This window comes from Pocillopora damicornis, chromosome 2 (genome assembly GCF_964200805.1).
Source record: "Pocillopora damicornis chromosome 2, jaPocDami1.2, whole genome shotgun sequence".
Lineage (NCBI taxonomy): Eukaryota > Metazoa > Cnidaria > Anthozoa > Scleractinia > Pocilloporidae > Pocillopora > Pocillopora damicornis.
Genome location: NC_142671.1, coordinates 35,435,780 through 35,453,052, shown reverse-complemented (window position 1 = coordinate 35,453,052; position 17,273 = coordinate 35,435,780). Strand labels below are relative to the sequence as shown.

The window sequence follows — 17,273 nt, the reverse complement described above, 5'->3', positions numbered from 1 at the left end:
CCCGGCATAATTCCAGACGGCATCCCGCTGAATCACGTCAGGATATCTCTCGTAATTGCCGCCGAGAAAAGTCACCATTTACGGGCGGGGCTGATCGGAGGATTTTGTGGGATCACGTCTAGTTTTCAGAAAGAACAGAGGCAGGGATCAGTCGTCGCCAATAGAATGTTAATGGGGAGCTATAGAATAATTGAATGCCAATAAACTGCTAATAAACTGCCAATAAACTGGAAGATGGTCGAATTCCCAAGGACATGTTGTATGGAGAGCTTGCTACTAGCTCCAGACCTGCAGGAAGGCCTGTTCCTCGATATACAGACGTTTGCAAACGAGATCTGAAGGCAGGTGACACCAACCCAACAGGCTGGGAGACTGCAGCTGCAGACCGCCACAGTTGGAGTCTTGCCCTCAAAACAGGGATCCGGACAAGCGAGAGGAAGAGAGAAGACCTGTGGGACGCCCGGAGAGAGCGCAGACGACAGAGTAGGACAGCAACAGCCCTTAGAGAGCCAAGCATGGACATGTACACCTGTCAAAACTGCAACAGAGCCTGTCGATCAAGAATCGGATTGTACAGTCACAGCATTAACCTCTTGGCGCATTTTCCATTGTCTTCAGAGACAGAAGGATGCCGATGAATAAACTGCCCACGGGGGAGGGAAGATCGTAAGAAAATGGAGCTTTATAGGGGGATCAAGTAAATTTTGTTGTGATTCAAGCAAAATCCTCCGCACGCCGCGAAAAGTCCTGATCCTCATATTTTAGTCCAGTCCGGAAAGATATTCTCATCATATTTTAGCGCATGCTTGTTACCGCCCTCATCCTCGTGCTCGCGGGCTCGGTAGAAAAGGCGGCCAACGGTTCGCGAAATGGTAAATCTTTGAATTTTACTGTTGTTTTATTGTTTGCTGAATGTTTTTACAAATTATAAATTTTAACGTCCCATCGTAAATGGATTTCAGGGCGCCAAGCCAGGAAGTAGGTGATAAGGAGAACCAGGGTGTCCCGGAGAAATTCCAAGATGGGGAACTGCCAAGAGTTGTGTCGATATTAAAATCTTCACAGAAAGCAAACTGCCCCTTGGAAAAGAAATTAACTAAGGTAAGGTTGTGTCTTTTGGAACTGTCACTGTCTTTTGACCATGGAAATTTTTGGGTTACCCGTATCAAAAGTCGTAGCTAAAAACTCCTTAGTTTTCGTTTCATCGACGTGTAAACGGGATTGGTCATAATATTTAATTGCCCGGGTCGATCGAGTACGTATGGAGTAACGAGATTAAAAATCTCCGCATAGTTTCTGATGGAAAAAATCTCAGGGGCATGATATATTTGATTTATAATAACGAGAAGATTCCATAACTAGAAAACGAAATGGATAATTCTTTGCCTCCTCAATATATAAATAATCACTAATTAATTGGCGTGATCTTTGGATGGTAAAATTCTGTTTCCGACAATATCTTCTGATTTACCACGAGTAGCACTGTTATTACATTGTTAGGTTCTTGGGTATGACTTAATTAATGTGTGGACAATTTTTCAAGGTTGTCCTCAGCTCTCCAAATTGAAAGTTTTAATTCACCTTGCTGTAAAATTATTATGCTCCAACTCCAATTACAGCTTTGGTGCGTTACTATAATTATAGTTTGCTCATTTTAATATGGAAGCTAATGAGCTATTTGTAACCACCGGTGAGTTACAGTAGCAGATTAAATGTTGTTGTTACATGCATATTTTTTCAATGTAAGCTCAGCCACTGCTGCAACTTTCAGCTAGGAAACCATACAAGTATATTCATTTGCCTCAGTATATATAGTTTGATTACCAATCTCTTGGTTGTCACAACAACCAAGTAGGCCCACTTAATCATTTTAACAGATCAAGACTGTTATGACAGAGGCAAAAGGCAAATTCGTGGAAGAGAAGATTGTAGAAACTAGTATTATGAGGGGATTCTCTTAGACTCATGGTACTTGTGTACAACATGTAGAAGGTCATGTTCACACATTTAGACCTGATGATGAATTTAACCATTGGTTTTTTCATAATATACATCATAAATGCTGCCATGACTTCCTCAGCCATATTACATGTAGCTCATGAAAACTTTTATTTGTTCCCATGATAGCTTATTTGTCTTCATTTACTGAACATGTTAATGCTGCTTGTTAGATTCTTATACTGATCACCATTTGGTCAAGAAAGTCCCAGGTGAACAGTGTGAAAGACTGGAAATAGATTTTCCTTTCTGTGTGTATGGCTTCAAAATAAGTTTGAGGCATTTTCCCTACAAATGACAGCTTCCTGATTTATTGGGATATAATGGACAGCCGATAGGCATCTCTATCCAAGATGTAATAATTACATCTTGGATAGAGATGCAATTATTGTAGTAAAGCTTCCTTAAAACTGACAATCACATTTAAAAATTGAAAGTTACAGAATGCAAAATTTTCCTCTTGATTCATGGTTCTGGTGTATTTACAACTTTTTCAATTTTATTCAGGTCTCATTCAAAAATTCTCCTTCACGGCACACAATCCCTCACAAAAGTGAAGAAAATACTGCTTGGGAAGATATTCGTAAACTTGACGAAGAACAGAACTGGACAGAGAGAACGCAAGTTGTGACCAAGGAAGAGCATAATTTTTACATTGAAACAGCCAAGGTAAGAAATGAAGAATTTAGTTCTACTGAGTACTGATCTTCATGTCCCTCTATAGAGTGTATGTTCATATTGATTTTAATGCTTTTTCTGATATTTTTGTAGGAGTTACTTGACCAGCTTATAGCTGATTTACCCTGCTTTAGGTAAGTTGAGAGATATTGGTTGTAGTCTATGGCAAGCTTATCAAGATGGAAATCTCTTGGTTTGCATCTGGAGCTACATGTAATACCAACATGGTCTTTAAAAAAATATATACTGTATATATACATCAGTTTTCAAAAAACATTGGAATTTTAAAATATACATGAAATATGTAAACCTTTTGTTTTTACACATTTCATATATTTTTTTTCAAATTGCAATGTTTTTGAAAACAGGAAAACAGGTGTGTGTGTGTGTGTATATATATATATATCAGGGCTCAAGGTCAATTTTTCATTAAGTCCCCTCCTGACATTTGTTTGTTTCCTTTTTTTTCAAATCTGTTGGTCACTAATTGGTGACTTTTGTTGGAATTTAGTTACCCAATGTATTTTTCGTTTGATTGGTGAAGAAAATGGTTGCAACTTTTAGTACTGTACATGATTATATATTTCTAACAATTTTTCAGCAATGGTAATATAGGATGACTGCATTGAGAAACTTTGTTACTAAAACATTTCTACTCACTGGACCTGTTTGTTAGTTTTTTTAACATTAACTCTTTGTCTGTTGACATCTGTTGTAAATGAAGAGAAATTGTAAAGTTCTGTTGCACAGCTGACAGTTCCAGATTTTAACAATGTTAGTTTCTTTGCAAGGTTTTTACCTAATTTCTTCAGTTATCAGCTTTACCCTTCAACTCCCATGGGTGACCAAGGCGGATTTTCTCCTTACAATATCAATACAATATCAAGCAAACAAGTGATGAGAATAACAAAAAATGTCAACTCTGCAAATATTAGTTGATCCAATACCAAATTCTCCAAACTAATATTGTAAGAATTGTATGAGATCTCCAAGACTAAGTATGATCCTTGATCTGCTGATGGCTGCTATGATGATTTGTTTAGCATTCAATTAGCACATCTGACAGAACTGCACTATATAACCATCCAGAATTAATATTTTTCATATATTTTTAATTTTTGTAGGGGGCAATCAGGCACAGCTATAAACATGACAACTAATGCTGACCACCCAGAGATTGATGAATCTGAGATGTCTGTCAGCAATATCACGCAAGGGTCCGAAGGGCATCAGAATGGACCTAATGATGATTTAGATACAGAGCTCATGTCGGACTTTTCAAAGTTACAAATTAACAGTAATGACTGTCCACGCACATTTTCACCAATCGGTAGTGAAAGGGCATCACCTGATGAGCAAGGTCTGTAAGAAAAAACCCCAAAGAGTGACTAGCATCTAATTTCTCCTTACAATATCACCCCTGAATCACAGATTATGGTCATGAGAAAAAAGGGAAATGATCACCTTCAAAAGATGCTCTTGATTGTAAAACAAAGTCTCCTTGTCAACACCTTAGGAAATAATTATACAAAAATGTATTGAGAACTTTGTGGAGAATATACAGTTACTGATTTTAGGACATAAAGGGTTAACTTTAGCCAGCTAATGATGTTAGAATCAGTTCTAAAAAGTACTTATTTTCTGTCTTTAAGCACAATTTACAAAGCATAGTAGCCGCTGCAAAATGGTCTGACAGCCATTGGTTTTCTTCTGCCCATGGGCTTTTAATGTAATATCTTACTCTGGTTAGATGTGCAATTTTTTCTGGGTCTTAAATGTTTCTTTTGAAACTTAAAAGAAATTTCTTGACTTGTAACACATAATTCGATGCTTGAATTTTTCCAAGGAATGCTTTTTGAAATGATAAAAAATTGAACTATGAAGTTGATATTACTATACATGGCTATGGGATTGTCAACTTGAGTTGAAGCTTGTTATTTCAATAATTACTGAACCTTAGTAATTGTTCCTTTCAGAGAACTTCATAGACAGTAATGAAGACATCAACAAACTCCTTGCTCCGCATGAAAATGACAACGTAGAAGATGATGTGTTGTCCACAGGAAATGCTCACACTGACAATTTACTTAAGGAGATAACCAGTGAGGAACACTCGTATAAGTCAGCTGAACTGTTTTCAGTGAACCCCTCAGAGCTTGAAAATGAGTTTCAAGAGAGAAATACACTGAATGAAGATGTGATAAGTGGTGAAAAGACAGAGGATGTTCAAGCTATGTTTGAAAAAGATGCAGTAAACCAAGTAGAGGTGGATGATCAGTTCGGAGATGAGGCATTTAAGCCAGCCAGTGAAGGTAATAACTTTGAAGCTGTAAGGATATGAAAGTGTTTTTACCCTTTACTCTCTAACATCAGTATAGATATTCTCCATACTTTTCTCTATACATTTTCTGAGTTGCTGACAAGGAGAACATGTTCAATAACCAAGAGCCTCTTTAGTTGATGATCATTTCCTTTATGCTTGTTACCTTCTTTGATTCAAGGCTGCTATTGTAATGAGAAAATAGAAGCTAGTCCCTAAAGGGTTAACTCAAAATGGTACTGCTGCATATTAACTGCCTTTATTGTTATATTTCAACACCAGCCATGTGGGAGCTTGACTATTTGGAGCAGTGTGGCAACAACAGTGAGGACTTTCAAATGGTAAGAGATGTTCTTAAGTTAGTGTTTCTAATCTATTGTCAGAAGAGAAACTGCTATCACCATCTAAAAGGAACTATAACATTACCAGATATTTAATTGTGGATTTAAGAGGTTTTAACTTTAATTTTTTCACTTACAGATGAATGCCTTGACACAGTAGAACCACTCTAGCTGTAACTCCCCAGTGAAAATAATAAATAGTTGGTGGGTGTTTGAGCAAATAATACATGACTTTAGTCATGTATTATTATGATAATGGGGTGAAGGGAAATCAAATCTTGTTCGAGTTACCTGGGGAAATCCATTTAAGTTTGCAGGGTTCTACTGTAGATGTGAATCAAAATGAAGTTAACTGATGGTGTTTTTTGCGAAGGTAATTTGGTATTATCAACTGAGTTGATGATGTTAATCGGCCGCTGCAAAGAATTTTATAGCTGATGTTTTGAGTGCCAGCCCTTCGCCATTTGCTCTGATGAAGAGCTAATGCTTGAAAAGTCAGCTTTGAAACTCTAAATGGTGGCCAATTTATGTTATCAACTCCGTTGATATACAATGTACTAAATTACCTTGTTATACTTATCCACAAATGTAGCATCACAGTTTCTTTTGATAATAGCAATTATAATAACTGTCTTGTCTGAAACATACATTTTTTTTCACATTCTTACTTTTCTATTTTAACTGGGAAAATACACTTTCTCATGATATTTACAATGAAAATGAACTTTTCTTTTACTTTAATCCATGTGTGTGATTTATGTTGACTGGGCTATCCTAATTACTCTTGAAGTGTTTATATAAATGTACATTGTATATTATACCTTGTGATGCCTCTAATGAGTAAATGTTGTCACTTTTGTTTGTTAAATCTTGTGTGGATGTTTTCCATCACTTTTAAAATCAGCGGCCCATTGAATTCATGGTACCTGAGTACCAAATGGAAAAAGAGGTTTCTTTGCTTTTCATCAAAGCAGCACCAGACATTGATCATGAATCATTAATGATGTCCTGGGGGGTTTTTCAGGCAAATGTTTTAAAGTATATCAACTTATTTCCTGCTCATTGGACAGTGAAATTGAAGCTGTCACATCATTACCTGCTCCTAATGATCACTAAATGAAGGACATGTCAAATAAAAGTAGGAAATACCTCATTAAGTGTCAGATTTGAATGAAAAAAGATTGTCAAACCTTTTCAACTAAGTAATTCTGTCACTGATGAAGAAATTAGGTATGCATTGAAAATATTGGTAAGGCAGACTGTGGATTGAGTAGTCTTTTAATTTTTTACAATGAATGTGCCACACGGTGTTCCTCGTTTTAAACAATCAAGATCTGCCAGATATGCCTATTTGTGATGGTCAATAATTATGATAAAGAGAAAGGTTTGGAAAATGTTGCAGTACTTTTGTAGTATATGTACTTTAATTAACAGTCTACAGTGTCTGGGTGGTTTTTGAAAGTGAGAATTTTCCTTTCTTATTTGGTGATGGTCTGAACTAACAGATTAATGAAAGCTTTCCTATCTGTGGTGATAATGCCTGTCTACAAATGTACATGTGTATTCACACACGGAAATAATTCTGTTTTTTTTTTGTTTGTTTGCTTGTTTTGATCAGTGTTGCATTTAAGGTGTCCAAACAACCATGTTAATTTTTAACCTTTAACTGTACTATTTTGCACAATCAACAGCGTTATTAGTTGTTGATCATTTCTTTTATTCTCATGACCATAAATGTGTGACTCAGTTGTGGTACTTTAAGGAGAAATTAGATACTTGTCACCTTTATGGTTTTTCTAAGAAAAAGAATGTGCTGTTGACCAAAAAGTTTTAGAAGGAAGAAAGGTGATCAAAAGGAAAAACAGAAAATAACTAAGATATATCAAAACAAGATGTGTTAATGTCTAACCCAGAAATATTTTATTGGCGAGATAATTGTTTGTTTTAATTTTTCTGCTCAGGTTGACAGTTTTATATAATTCTGCTGTAACTATGACATTAAAATGAATCTCTATTGGCTCTTGTGCTGGCTTTTGCTCACAGTGTTTGTCTCTATGGTCTTACAAAAGTCTATGTTACCCTTAGTTTGTAGCCATTTGGGTTTTTACAGCAGTACAGCTACATTTGATGACATACACACCATTAGTTTAAACAAATGTTGTGTTTACTTTTGCAGTCAGCCCTGGCACGTCAGTCTTTGTATGTTAAATTTGATCCACTTGTCAAAGGAGGAAATTCTCAAACTCCAGGTTAGTGATTTGTAAATGACGAACTACACCTTGTATAAAAGCACTAAAATCTTGCAACCTTGGATAAGTCTGTTGGGAAGTTTCATGTTTAAAGTTTGTACGCTGCTTCTAGAAACAGAATAAGTACTGTCAGATAAATGTTCATTGAATGGAGTGAAGTAGAAGAGGGATGGGTGAGTGGGTGGGTTGGGAATGTCTTGGGCATCACATGGCCTCTTCTCCACTCCTGCTAGAGGGAAGAAAAATAATATTTTTTTTTTGTGAGACGGTGGGGGGGGGGGTGGGTACTTCTTGCTTTCTTTACATTCTCTTTGCCTTTGTTCTTTTCAAACGCTTTAGTGATCTACTTAATTTTTTTCCTTTTGTGATAAAGTGCAACTTAAGGCGAACAGAAAGTATTCCATTTTGGTTAATAATCCCTATTTCGGATACTGACGAATAACTCTTCTTCTGAATTGCAGTCAAGCGAGGTGTTGGGATGAGAAATATGGCTCCACAGAAACCTCTGAGGTAGGCTACTTGATGGCCTTTGGTTTGTTAATTTTCTTCATTGCATTTAATTTATTTATTCGTATTTTTTTAAACTTAATATGCAGCATGGGCGATAATCTTCTCTTCATGGATTCACCAGCACCCTCCGCGAGGACCTTAGTACTTCAAGGAAGCCAAACCAACGAAGACCAAACTCTGTTAGAACAGGCAGACAGCCCGTGCGGGGTGGACAAGTTGTTAAACTTTTCTCCTTCCGAGATAGCTAAGGTACGGTTAAAAATCTTGCTCGAATCGTTCGGATCAATGTCAGCGTCTGAGCAACTGCGCGCCCACCCCTCCTCTAGCCAAACATCATCAGCTGATAGCAAGTTAGAGTTAATTTGGGGTTAGGGAAGTTGCTTTGTAACGCTGAGGAAATGAACGATGGATAGTTTCTGTCAAACTTGGCACACTGTAGACTAGATATACTCTGAGACGGAGAATTCAATAGACATGATAAAAAATCGACTTTAGATCGAAAGAATTTTGTGATATATATGCAGTGACGTGTGTCTTTTCTTCATTGTACATGATTACTAACTTCTCGTTAACTAGGCAACATCCCAAGCAATTTATCTTATTGTCTTATGTAGGTTTTTTCAAATTTCTTCTCAGTTTTGAGGCCACAATCACCAATAAACTTCATATGTTTTTTTTTTTTTAAGATCTTCAGTATAAATATTTTTTGGTAGAAAGAGACGGGTAAAAAAATCCAAAATCAAAACAAAGCGACCAGTCAAGCGAACATAACCTAACTTATATATTTGGTTTGTCACGCAATTTTTTTATTGTTTAGAAAATGCGTGACAAATGATATCCCCACCAGGAAATGTTGAGTTAACTTTTCCCTTTTCTCACCTCGAGGGAAATTTCGTTGAATAAAGACCAATAAAGGACCTTGATTTAATCAATTACTTTTGGTTTTATGTTAATATTCTGTCACAGCGAAATGATTATTTGCCAGTTGAGGAAATGAAAGGAAGATGATGAAAATCAGTTTGAATTAGAGGGGATTATTTTCTAAATTCTTTTAAAAGGCCCCTTTTGTTTTTATTTACTTACCACTTACAGTTTTTGCACGCGACATTTCGAAACTTCTACATCGTGAAAGTCTAATTCTGTCAATTTGCCAAATTCCCTCTAAATTGATAGATGTCAAGAAAAGTGTTTAATTTTCTTGACTGGTGAGAGAAAATCCCATTTTTGTCGGCGACTTCAGTTGATATCCGACGGCCAACTTCACTGGGTTGATTTTAAATGTTAATGTATGTAAATTTTCCATTTCTCCCAGCATATTCCTTCAAACTCTAGCGGAAATACGAAATGTTTAAAGCAGATCTCCTGCTGTGCTGAGATTAAAACATTGTCTGTATAAATTATTTCTGTTTTCAGGGTACGAAAACCGAAATCGAAGAAGAAGAGGAGGATATAATTGTGGGAGAAACCAACAACATTGTGGAAACGCATTCTGCGCCAGAGATAAGCAATATTGAGGTGAAAGAGGAAGAAGCGCCGCGCGACAAGGTAAACATTGAAATACTCTTAACTCAAGATTTTCAGTGAGGAAGTTTCTATTGACAAAAGTCGCTTTTGAGAATCTTTTGTTGTTGACACCATCAAGTGAAGCGGTATATTTGCGTAAAAGATAAAAATGTACTCGGTTTTATAATTTTGTGTTTTCTCGCGAAGACGTTCGTGTTACTGCACTGGTTGTATGATTTTTTCATCAGATTTTGGGCATTTCAGAAGAAATTAAGCACTATATCTTCTTGAATTGTCTTTCCTTATATACAGATGCCAAAATTGTATTTTATTTTGCACAATGAAAGCATTCAGAAGTATGGTTTTAGATGTACCATCCTCTATCAGAATTTCGTTTGCCTAAAAATACCGAATTCTAAATTCTTTTATAGAATTTTTACAAGCGGCGACCAAAACTTTTTAAATTCTATTTACCATTCGCTCTTCAACTCTGGAATTATTTTAATTATATCTGAGTACTTCGCATTAAGATATAGCTCGGTCAAAAAGGTGGAATATACAAGTTCAAAACGGGGGAAATGATGGTATTGTGTGTTAAAATTTTCGAGTAGATTTTAAATTAACCCACCGATAAGAATGCAAATTTTCGGGCTTTTTTTCGGTAAAATCGATGCACCGTGGTATTGTGTCTTGTTTATTTTTCTTTTAAGTAACTGCTAGAAACAAATATCTGACTGAATTCATGAGCGAACAAAATCCAATAAAAGTACAAAAGGAAAACATGTAGACGCGTTAGACTTCAATTTCGCTTCCAAACCTCTGTGCTCCTGAGGTAAAATTTCGAATCAATCTGTCATTTATTTGTTGAGAAAATACCTCAAAATTTAAGATTAGTTGTCGGAGAGAATTTAAATCTAGCACGTAGTTTGATGAAAAGTGAATTTTGTCATTTTAGTAATGTATGTTTTTATTTTTTAAGTTGATATTTCGTGGTCGTTTCGCACTTTGAAATGTAACCAAAATTGCAATCTGTGTGATTTAAACGTTACGAGAGGACTATTTCGTGGCAGGATTTAGAAATTCAAACTACATGAAACTAGGTCTGTGCGATTAACTTCGAAGAATAAATTTGCAATGAATGAAAGAAATATTTCCCTAATATCTGATAATTTTCATTTTGTGGTTTGTTTTGATCTCATTGCCGTCGAAACGAGTCAGTGAACAGATGGCTTGCGGATTCGTACCTGAGTGTTTTTGTTTTCATTTAATATTAATGGTTTGTAAGAGAGGTGACTGGTGTTTTATCTTGTATTTTACGCGCATTAATAGCACCAATAATCCTTATATGGATCGTTACTGGGAGGATTGTGTCTTTTCATTGGTCAATTTGCTTTGCAACCTGTCAGCTTGGGTGACAAGTGCGATAATGTTTTTTTGTTTTTTCATCTTTATATTTTGGCGCTCGAAAAGTCCTTCAACGAGATTTAGCTGGTGGCTAGCGGCTTCAGACTCGCGTTAACGAGAAATAGCTGGTTTTATCTAGTCTTAATGGACAGGATTTTAAGATTTCATTTAAGCGGAGCCTGTATGACCCCTACAAAATAATCGAAGCCTTTTAAAGAACACAACTTTCGGCCGCAGTTAAATGGCTTCTCCGGATTTGCGATGCTCGTAATTTCCGTTGTGTTTTTTCCATTGTTGTTGATCTATTGATCGTTGCTCGAACGGATCAAAGAGCACACTGACAAAAGATCATGCACTTGTGGAGCTTTTTGAAGGCTTTTGGATGTCTGGGACAATCTGTCCATGATAACACGGTGATAAAAGAGGTTAGCTGAAAGTTATTTTATGGTGTTACTGTCTACAACGTTTCTTTAAACATATCATCGGATGATAACAAAACGACTTGCACTTTGGATACTGTACGTCATATGTGGAGCTCTCAAACTCGTTTCTTGAGCAATTATTCTCATATATAGTACACTACCTCAATTTATCAAAACTTGCTGATCTGCACACATAACCTACTGCAGTATTTTTATCCTTTGTTTTCTTGTAACATTTAAGGTGCGGCTATTTACCCAAGAAGAATTAGATGCAGCTGTTAAGAAAGAGACGGAAGCTCTCCGTAAACAGGTAACCTTCGCACCTCTCTCGGTTCTACGTAGCTGTTTGGCCCAAAAAATCTACACCACGAGCTCAGTCAGTGAGGCGCATGGTGATATTTACGTGGATATACTCTGAATCAAACTTGAAGTGATTGCTGTGAGTGAATCACAAAGAATCTATCCAAGAGGGAGCCAAAAAGAGACTTGTAAAATAACAAATTTGTGAAGAAGAGAGTTTGTGTGCATTTTGACTTAACCCTTTACATCCCAACATCGGAATGCATACTTTACACACTGTCTTCCATACATTTACTTCGATGCCAATAAGGAGAATTTATGCAACAATCCAGAGCTTTCTTAGTCGGTGCTCATTACCTAAATTCTCGTAACCTAAATGTTTGATTCAGGAGCGATATTTTAATGAGAAATTAGATGATTGTCACCATCACGACTTGCTGCGTGGTTTCCGAACACAGAGATTACTAGTTGCATCTTCAGACAATTTTTTTTTCCACCTGGATGAGAACCGATCTCTTTTGAACTGCTCTCATTGGCCATTATTTGTTTCTGCCATTCGCTTGGCGCTGTTCTGTGGCAGAGAGGAGTTTGTCACTCTTACGACTTGCTGCATGGTTTCCGAACACAGATATTTCTAGTTGCATCTTCAGATAACTTTTTTTTTTTTTACCTTGATGAGAACCGATCTCTTTTGAACTGCTCTCATTTGCCATTCTTTGTTTCTGCCATTCGTTAGGCGCTGTTCAGTAGCAAAGACGAGTTTGCGGCAGCAGTCAAAAAGGAGACCGAAACTCTACGTCAGCAGGTACGTCAGAGAATCGCTGCTCTTCCTTTGGATAGAAAAGAGGGGAGGCATTTTAAGCAGGTCTGTCGGCAATCACTCATTTTTGCGTTTCTTTTATGTTAACAAAAAGATGGAAGAGGAGGCTACAATTCGTGAAATGGAGAGCAAAGAATTAACGGAAAGAAATGAACAGTTAAGAAGAGAAACAGGGGAATTAAGGTTGGTGCTTACACTGAAAAGGATCGTAAGTTGATTTATTCATTACAGTAACTTTACGTCCTATCAGTTGACGGTTTTTTCTAATTCAAACTGCGAGCTGATGTACAAACTTGGTGTCAATTTGCTATCAGTTGGTTTGGCAGACAGCATGTACACCTTACTGAGGAGCTAAAGATCAACCGACTGGCTTAAAACTATCTGTTTCTCCTTTGGTTAATTAGTGAAAAGACAGACCAAATACCCGCGTGACAGAATGAATTTACCAACAAACTGACGGCGATCAGTTACTCTAACCGACCGACAGACAGACAGATTGATAAAGAGTCAGTCATTATCTATCGTCTAGGAGGGGGAGGGGGGCTGGGAGGATTTGGGGGGATCACGTGGTTTCAAGGGAAAGGAGGGGGGAGCAGTCGTCTCTAACAGAATTTAAGGAAGGGAGTATAAAAGTTTACCGCTAATCAGGGGGGTGGGGGTGGGGTGGGGTCATTAGAACACTTGGAAGCCTTGGGGGGATCAGGTAAATTTATTTGCGACACAACCAAAATCCTCCGACCTCCAGAGGATAAATAATGAGCGGCCCCTGGTCTGACCGACCAGTTATACAGCCGGGACAGTCGAAGCCACCCCAAGACTTAAACGCCCCGAGTAACTGACCAACTGAGCAATACACCAACTAAATCAATAGTCTCCATCGCAGCCACTTTTATGGAATATCACGCTACTTCCCCCTCCCCTACCCCGAAGAATTTGGAGAGCGTTGCGTTACATCCCAAAAACCGGTTTCGATGGAGACTACTGAAGCATTAAGTAATTGACGGATTGCCAATCTCCTCTTTGATTACTGAACGTACTTTCCTGTCTTTAGGGTTGTGATGCAAGAATACGAAAAGACCATCGCTGATATGATCGGTAACTACGGTTCCTTTTGTAATTAACTTTGCACCTTTATAAAATGATGTCTTTTGGCTAGGGAAGTCCTTCTAGTGTGAGATCGTACATTCATATATAAATTTGTTAATTTTCAATTACCTCCGAGATTGCATTGCATTACGTTGCATATTATCTTGCGATGATTTGAAAATTGAGAGCATTAATCTTTTTCCACACCTCCACAACGTTTAGTTGTTTTGTTAGTTAGTTAGTTAGTTAGTTAGTTAGTTAGTTAGTTTGTTTGTTTGTTTGTTTGTTTGTTTGTTTATCATTACTTACCAAAGCAACTTTTCCTTTTTGGGTCGTCATCTGTTGCTCCAGTTTCAAAGCTGGATGGCTTGTGGAAATGAAGAACTTAAGCTGAACAAAATTTTTGCAGGCTACTATAGCTGATTCGTTCAATATTTTGCCCACTGTTCGCCCGATATCCAGTTGTTTTTGTCTTTCTTTTTTGACACTCCTACCTCATTTGTTTCTGGCAGAAAAAAATCAGAAGTCACAAGACCAATTTAATCACTCAACTTCAGAGGTGGCGAAAGAGCGAGACCAGGTAAAAAATGTTTCACGATTCTTATACTCCAACTAGCGTGATCGGGTCGCTGATTAATGAAAAGGAAATTCATAAATTTTTAAAACCTTTTTGTTCAAGGTGACTCCTTATCGTGGCCAAAACATATCTATACCCCTTAACTGAATAAAGGGAATCGTGCCGACATTGATAACCTTTTTCAACCACAGTTCTATGGCGCGCAAAAATTTCACGACAGCGAAGTTGCCTGGGAATGTTGACTCCTTCCTGTTTTGCTCGGGTCTCCGCCGAGTCGAGGTCCCGAGTAGTGTCGAGTACAAACTTTTTTGTTAAATAAGGGCGAAATTGTCTCCTTTTGTGTATATGTGAATACCCCCTCATAACCTGGGTAATAAGAGCGAAAAAAATCGAATATGGACCAAACACAAGGCATGCATATCGGAGACTATTCATGTTCACGTAGCAGCTTTCAACTTCAGATTATTTTCCTTGGTACTGATGTCATTTGTTTGCAAAAGCGCGTAACATAACATATAAAGCAGAGCGTATTGTCCAAACTATTTCTTTGTTTTCATTTTATTTTCTTTGTTTTACGTAGCTTCAATCTGATCTGACAGCGGTAGAGACGGCCTTCTCAGATCTACATAGGAGATACGAGAAACTCAAGGGAGTCGTGGAAAATTTTAAAAAGGTATTTAACATATGGCTTGACTTGATAACCTACTGCTCGCTTGTCTTGGTAAACTACTGCTCTCTGTGAGTTTTGTATTTCGCTTTGTTGCATTGTCTCCATTGAGGATTGAAATCTGTTGGTTTTCTTTCAGAATGAAGAAATACTGAAAAAGGCAACCACTGACTACCAAGAGAAGCTAAAAAGATCTGAAGAAAAATATCGCATGTTAAAGAAACACGCTGAAGAAAAAATAGAAAGGTTTTGTTCTGTCTTTTTTGTGCGCCATTAAAATTTACTTATTTCTGTTTTTATTTGTGAATATCTTATTTTTTGATTTGTTTTGTTTTGTTTTCAGTGCCAATATCGAAATTGCTCGAGTACGGAAATCCAACGAGTCAGAGATAGCGGTAATGAAAGCGGCACTTAAGAAGGAACAAACGAAATCAGCTAGCTTAGAGATGAGTCTACAGCAAAAGGTGTGTATTTCCTCAACCAAACCATCTCCTATAAGTAAAGACACGTAGTTGTACTTTCACCTTATGATATCCATGTACCCTTTCTTTTCCATAAATAAGTTGAGTTTTACTGGACTTAATGTAATTATTTATAACCAAAGCATCGCAGCGGTTTCTCCATTAGTGGGGGGCGCTGAAGGAGAGTTCAAGTGGTTTTGCAAAGTGCTTTTGCTCACTTTGCCTTGTTGCTTGGCTTTCTTTGTTACCTTCCCCCTCCTCCCCCACTGTTTTGTTGGTGTTGTGTTGACAAGTTCCCGGAGGTGGGCTCTGGCTTGGTTGTTACGGCAAAAATTGCAGCTCTTCGTTGTCGCTACCTTTAAGGCACCTACCCTCTCGTACAATTGATGAGGTGTTTTGAATACGTTTTTCGCTTCTTTTTTCCAGATATCCGAAAACGCCGAACTCACGTCGATTTGCGACGAACTTATAAACAAAATGGGAGGACAGCGATCATAGCAACACTAGTGATTTTGTCTCTCCTTCAAACTCCTGCTGGTTCTTGTCTTTTTTTGGGAGCAGAAAGTTTAAAGATGTTGTATAATTAGCGTATGTTTTGTGGAGTAAGCGGAGGGCGGTCCAACGGTGAGAACACAGCGACTCATCGACTCAATTTTCTATTGGTCAGTGGTGGATCTCAAGACTAATTTAGTGCTCCTTCCTTTTACGACTGTTACAGATGGCAGAGATATTTATATACCGTCCTTGGACAAATTCTTGGGCGTCTGTACAGTTGTAACTTTAGTTCACAAAACCTTCTTTTGTAATGGCTCTTCCGCTTTAGGACTGCCTGTTAGATCATTGTTGGAATGTAATCTTACTGTAAATTCTCAAATTCTGTCTTTTCCATTCGACTAGGAGAAAAAAAAAAGAAACAATTAAGTTAATACCTTACCTTGTTCTAATAGAACAAAACAAACAAAATGATACAAGAATCAATGTATAGCGCGCAAAGTTGGTCACGCTTGTAGCAATATTGTACATTACTGTCTCTTACCGGGCAAGACTGGACACGAACTAATTAAGGGTAGAGAAATTCTGGATGATTTGATGTGACTTCGATTTCCTTTTTCGGTTGCCGAATTTCATCATATGTAAAAGACCATAATAATGACCGTCATGTATTCATCAGCGAATGATTTCAACAGGATATTGTCGAATGATGATCTTTGGGTTTAGTTACCAACCCAACCATGAGGTACTGTGATGTTAGTTTTTTTGTTTGTTTGTTTCTTTTATCCATTTCTTTTTGTCTAGCGAAGCCTGAAGTGTCACTAAATCATATGTACAAAATGATCAGCCAAGAATGTTTTGTGGCTCTACTATTCCGCCGCAACCCTCTCTACCCGGGAAAACTTAAATTTAAAGAGGTGAAAACAATTTCCAAAACTTTACAAGGTTTGTAGGTGGTAGGAAAAAAAGGTTATCGAATGGTTCCCTTTGAAATGATAAACAAGAACAGAAATGTTAGAACAGTAGTGAAAAGCAGAAGGAAGTCGTATAGTTCCGTGCTTGGAATCGTGCTGAAAAATAGACCAGGGCCCAGTTGTTTAAAGGTGGGACGTTATCCAATGGGTAAATCGCTCTTCAGCGGATAAGTAATAGCAAAACGTACTACGCTATCCACCAGATCGAGATTTATCCAGTGGATAGCGTTATCCAACTTTGGAACAACCGCGGTCAGTATGTTTGTATTTTTCTAAGCTTTTATTAATAAATATAGGTGGATTGAATTGTGTGTGTTTGGATGTCCACCTTAAATTCACGAAGTTAGCATGTGGACGGGCTGATCGGAATGGATAGGGGCATATCATAGGGGCTGATAGCCTCGGCCGGGAGGGAAAATCAGAGAGGCTAGATCTGATCGGCATCGGTAGGGGTATATCATAGAGGGGTTG

General features: G+C 37.6%; 1 protein-coding gene across 2 annotated transcripts; it reads left to right on the top strand.

Annotated features, from left to right (window-relative positions):
- The first annotated feature begins 813 nt into the window (after positions 1-813).
- LOC113668059 (transforming acidic coiled-coil-containing protein 3) lies at positions 814-17,108 on the top strand. 2 transcript variants are annotated; one of them, XM_027183943.2, is made up of 20 exons: positions 814-872; positions 963-1,101; positions 2,506-2,667; positions 2,770-2,810; positions 3,801-4,036; positions 4,653-4,988; positions 5,279-5,337; positions 7,514-7,586; positions 8,048-8,096; positions 8,183-8,345; positions 9,510-9,641; positions 11,667-11,735; positions 12,462-12,530; positions 12,640-12,728; positions 13,597-13,640; positions 14,144-14,211; positions 14,789-14,881; positions 15,015-15,121; positions 15,219-15,339; positions 15,763-17,108. In XM_027183943.2, exons 5-20 carry the CDS (start codon positions 3,826-3,828, stop codon positions 15,832-15,834), a joined length of 1,755 nt encoding a protein of 584 aa, XP_027039744.2. In that variant the 5' UTR covers positions 814-872; positions 963-1,101; positions 2,506-2,667; positions 2,770-2,810; positions 3,801-3,825; the 3' UTR covers positions 15,835-17,108. The 2 variants fall into 2 exon arrangements, with proteins under 2 accessions (XP_027039744.2, XP_089053578.1); XM_089197452.1 differs by lacking the exon at positions 814-872 and having other exon boundaries at positions 952-1,101.
- Positions 17,109-17,273: the final 165 nt, after the last annotated feature.